A 4214-nucleotide genomic window follows, 5' to 3' on the forward strand; every position below is an offset into this window, starting at 1 on the left:
GAGGAAGACCGTCACCGCCATGGACGTCGTGTACGCTCTCAAACGACAAGGCCGTACCCTGTATGGTTTCGGAGGTTAAACACTGACAGTACTTACTTTTGAAGTTTAAAAACATCTTAAAAAGGCCCTTTTCAGGGCCACCATATTATGATACATATATCGTTTATATTATGACTTAAAGCAAAGAAACTAACAAGCGAATAAACAGAACAGACGTTCTTAGAGTTAATTCGGTGACGACAATTCACAATTTCCTTAAGAAAACACGCAGAATAACGTTTCGAATATAAAATTTTTTAAAATTATCTATGTAGGTATTGTTCTTTTAAAGTTTTTCCATGATTAAAATTGAAAAACTGTGAGTCAAAACATAGAAATAATATTCTAAAATAACATTGTATTACGTTGATAACATGATCTTGTTGTGAAAATCTATATTTAATAAGAAATGTGTATTTAATAAAAAAAATCATTAAAAAACAGATATTTTAATGTTTTTTATCATCAAATATAGTTTTTAAATTATTTTTTTTTATCAAATATAGATTTTTTATTAAATACAGTTTTTTAACGATTTTTTTATTTAATATAGATTTTTAATGATTATTTATCAAATATAGTTTTTTAATGATTTTTTTTATCAAATACAGTTTTTTTAATGAATGCAGATTTTCGCGTGTAGTTAGGCCCCCGGATCTAAATTCTTTTAAATTTTTTTGCAATGAAGGAATAGGCTGCAAATGTTTTGAAGTCTATATTTAAAACAATCTATTTCCAATAAAACACGTCTAAAAAACAAAGAGAATTTAAATTAAAAAATCGTAATAAAAATCTATATTTCATAAAAACAATAAATTTTCCGTAAAAACCTTTATTTAATAAAAATCTATATTTCATAGAAAATCTCGATACCTGGATTGAATAAGAGAGAAAAATTAAAATAAAAAATCGTAATAAGGGCTACCTGAAGTTAGCTGCCAGATCAAAAAATAAATTAATCTTTCCTTAAAAAAATTAATCAATCTTTTATTAATAAAAAAATCTATATTCCATAAAAAATCTTGACATCTGGATTGAATAAAAAACAATGTAAAATTTAAATGAAAAATCATAATAAGGGCAGTGTGAAGTTAGCCCCCAGGATCAAAATTAAAATTTAGTGTCTCGGTTAAATAGGCTGCAAATTTTTTTTCGTCGGTTGCAATTAGTTGCTAAATATTGGCACTGGTCCGGATTCGATATGACAAAGTTGGGGGGGGGGCCCACGTGAAGTTAGCCCCCCGGATCTAAATTTTTTTTTTGCCATGAAGGAAAGGGGTTGCAAATTTTTTTATGTAGGTTGCAATTAGTTGCTTAAAGGTTTCTAAATATTGGCACAGGTCCGGATTCGATTGAATTAAGTCGGGGGGCTGCGTGAAGTTAGCCCCCCGGATCAAAATTCAAAATTTTCGTCATGAAGGAATAGGTTGCAAATTTTTTTAACTCGGTTGCAATTAGTTGCTAAAAGGTTGCTAAATATTGGCACTGGTCCGGACAAAGTAGGACAAAGTTGGGGTGCCAACTTCACGGACGTATAATCTTTGAGGTTTTTGTAAAATGATTTATTTTTAGAATGTTTTTTTTTCGATTTTCATTACATACATTGTAATTCTGCTACAAGAAATATCGGTTCCTATATGATAAGAGTATGCATGATAACATGTCGAAATAGTACAATATTATATAGGTACTATAAATACGATAGATATTCATATTATTAACAGCCGTTGCGCGGGTATTACCGTCGATAACAAACGATTTGGTAAAAACATTCTAAAAATAACTCGCCAATGAAAAACCTCAAAGAATGATATTGAGAATACTGGAAAAAAAGGTGTCCAAAAACGTAGAAAATGTGTTTCTATAGAAATACCGAAACGGGGAATAATAATAATGTCTCGACGTAATTAATTGTCACTGTGAGATAAATCATATTTCATTTGGGAATTTCTTAATTATAATCCATGGTTTTATTTTTAACTAATCACAATCAAACTTCGAATTAAAATATTAATTGAGGGCACAGCGGTAGTGTCGCGGAATACCGTGAATTTGTTATGCACTTTATCACTTGTAAGACGGCGACAACAAATGCGTGTACGTGCAGGCCACGATGTTCATTAATTGTTCATTTTCTTATTTTACTTTTCGTCAATCCAGATAACGGGATGAGACTTGTGAACACTTATTTGCAGTCGTTAATATGACTACTTGTCTTGAGCTCGATCAGCACACGTTTTAAGATTATTTATTTATTTTATTTAAATTTAAAATTTAGGAAAATATTAAATATTTAAACAAAATTGATAGTGGTTTAGGGACGAGACAATGTGGCGTGATCGATCCCAAGTAGATATATTAATGTATTCAAATCAGTTTTCAAAAGACTTATCACGTTATCCGGTCCATCGGTATGGTTGACGAAAAGTGCGCGCATAAATGAACGTAAATTGGTACAAATTTGCATTGAGTTTCGACCCAAGTCCTTTAACAGTGTGTTATTATAATTATTATTCATTCAACATGATTTCGATTAAGTACGATGAAGACGAGATTTATCGATAAAGTCTGGCCCGTTAAAATTTCAGGTAGAAACGCCGGTGACACCGTGCCGTAGCAGAGTCCTAAAACCGTCATATTCGAACAGCCGGTGTTCGTCGGAAAATCGGTCGATTGGAAGTCTGCAAACGCTACGGTCTCGGGAAACTCGTGGAGAATTCGTCTAAAATGTTTTCGTCAGTTTTCGACCGGTTTCGATCATACGACAGACCTTCAAATACGGTTTACGAAAACCCGGTCGGAAGTGTGGAAATACCGACTTGTGGCGGTTTCGTGGTACCGGGTGGCGATGTAATAACCATTGGCGGCCGTTTAGAATTTTGTTAGCTTTCCAAAAAGTTCAAAGCCAGATTTTTACCACCATTTCCCGTTGAGATATTGTGAAAAATGATTGTACAACCGTACCTTGGAGGACGACGCGAATCACGCTGGTTTACTAGTTGGTACGGTGCACTGTATATATTTACACGTTTCTGAACACGTTCGGTATCACAGCAGCGAACAGTCGAGTTATCCGTCGTTTGAAAATTTTACTCGAACAGTTTCATCATCAACATGACAGACACCGTTGCTACAACTCCGGCTCCAGTCGCCGCATCGCCGGCCGCGAAGAAGTCTCCTGCCAAGAAGAAGTTGTCGGCTTCTAAAGTCAAGAAGACCGTTGCGTTGCACCCGACCACCGCCGTGATGGTCACCTCGGCCATCAAAGAGCTCAAGGAGAAGAAAGGTTCGTCGTTGCCAGCCATCAAGAAATACTTGGCCGCCAACTACAAAGTCGATCCCGCCAAGTTGGCGCCTTTCATCAGGAAGTTTTTGAAAGCCGCCGTCGCCAACGGTACCGTCGTCCAGACCAAGGGAACCGGCGCTTCGGGACACTTCAAGTTGCCCGTCGCCGAGGTCAAGCCGAAAAAGGCCGTAGTAGCCAAAAAGAAGAAATCGATCGTCAAAAAAGTAAAAGCCGCCGGAACACCGAAGAAGAAGAAGCTCGTAGCCGCCAAGAAACCCGCGGCGGGCGAACCAGCAGCCAAAAAAGCGAAAAAGGCCGCTGCAACCAAGCCCAAGGCGACTACACCGAAAAAGGCCGCAGCCAAGGCGAAAAAGCCGGCCGCTGTCAAACCCAAATCGAAGAAAACTCCAATCAAAAAAACCGCAGCTCCCAAAAAGAAGTAGAGGATGGGTGGTAAAATACTTTCCTCTTCCTTCAGTTAAAACGGTCCTTTTCAGGACCACCAATTTCATTTAACACAATAATATGACTTGCACTTCTGTCACTAAATATGTTTCATACATTTTTTGTAAGCAGTACGGATCGTATGACGTGTGTGTTTTAGAAAGACATATTTTATAAAGTCTGTCCTTGTTTGGTCGTTTCAGACTACGGGACGGGCGAAACGTACGCAGTTGCAGTTTGACTATTGTAATCGATTGATATAAAAACATCGGTCACAGTTATTATTATTAAGGAATTCCCGAATTCAATATTATTTATAACCATAAACGATGATAATACCTTTAATTGCGTCGCGATGGCATTGCGGTATTTCCATAGGTTTTTCATTGATGAGTTATTTTTAGAATGTTTTTACCGAATTCCTTGTGATCGACATTAATACCCG

The 4214-nt window shown here is 36.4% G+C and overlaps 2 protein-coding genes across 2 annotated transcripts in view; both read left to right on the forward strand.

Moving 5' to 3' along the window:
* Positions 1 to 445, forward strand: part of LOC100302467 (histone H4 replacement-like) — a gene marked incomplete at its 5' end in the record, with an annotated part of 4690 nt that extends 4245 nt beyond the window's left edge. Inside the window, 1 exon segment of the mRNA NM_001163220.1 lies at positions 51 to 445. Coding sequence (NP_001156692.1) covers positions 51 to 79 — 29 coding nt within the window.
* A 1929-nt stretch (positions 446 to 2374) lies between these two features.
* On the forward strand, positions 2375 to 3836 carry LOC100574891 (histone H1A, sperm-like). Its single transcript, XM_003246537.4, has one exon. It carries the CDS (start codon positions 3154 to 3156, stop codon positions 3766 to 3768), a length of 615 nt encoding a protein of 204 aa, XP_003246585.1. The 5' UTR covers positions 2375 to 3153; the 3' UTR covers positions 3769 to 3836.
* Positions 3837 to 4214: the final 378 nt, after the last annotated feature.

This window comes from Acyrthosiphon pisum, chromosome A3 (assembly GCF_005508785.2).
Source record: "Acyrthosiphon pisum isolate AL4f chromosome A3, pea_aphid_22Mar2018_4r6ur, whole genome shotgun sequence".
Taxonomy (NCBI): Eukaryota; Metazoa; Arthropoda; class Insecta; order Hemiptera; family Aphididae; genus Acyrthosiphon; species Acyrthosiphon pisum.

Excerpts from the sequence above, each read along its gene's own strand:
- LOC100574891 (XM_003246537.4), top strand. The coding sequence starts at position 3,154 with ATGACAGACACCGTTGCTACAACTCCGGCTCCAGTCGCCGCATCGCCG.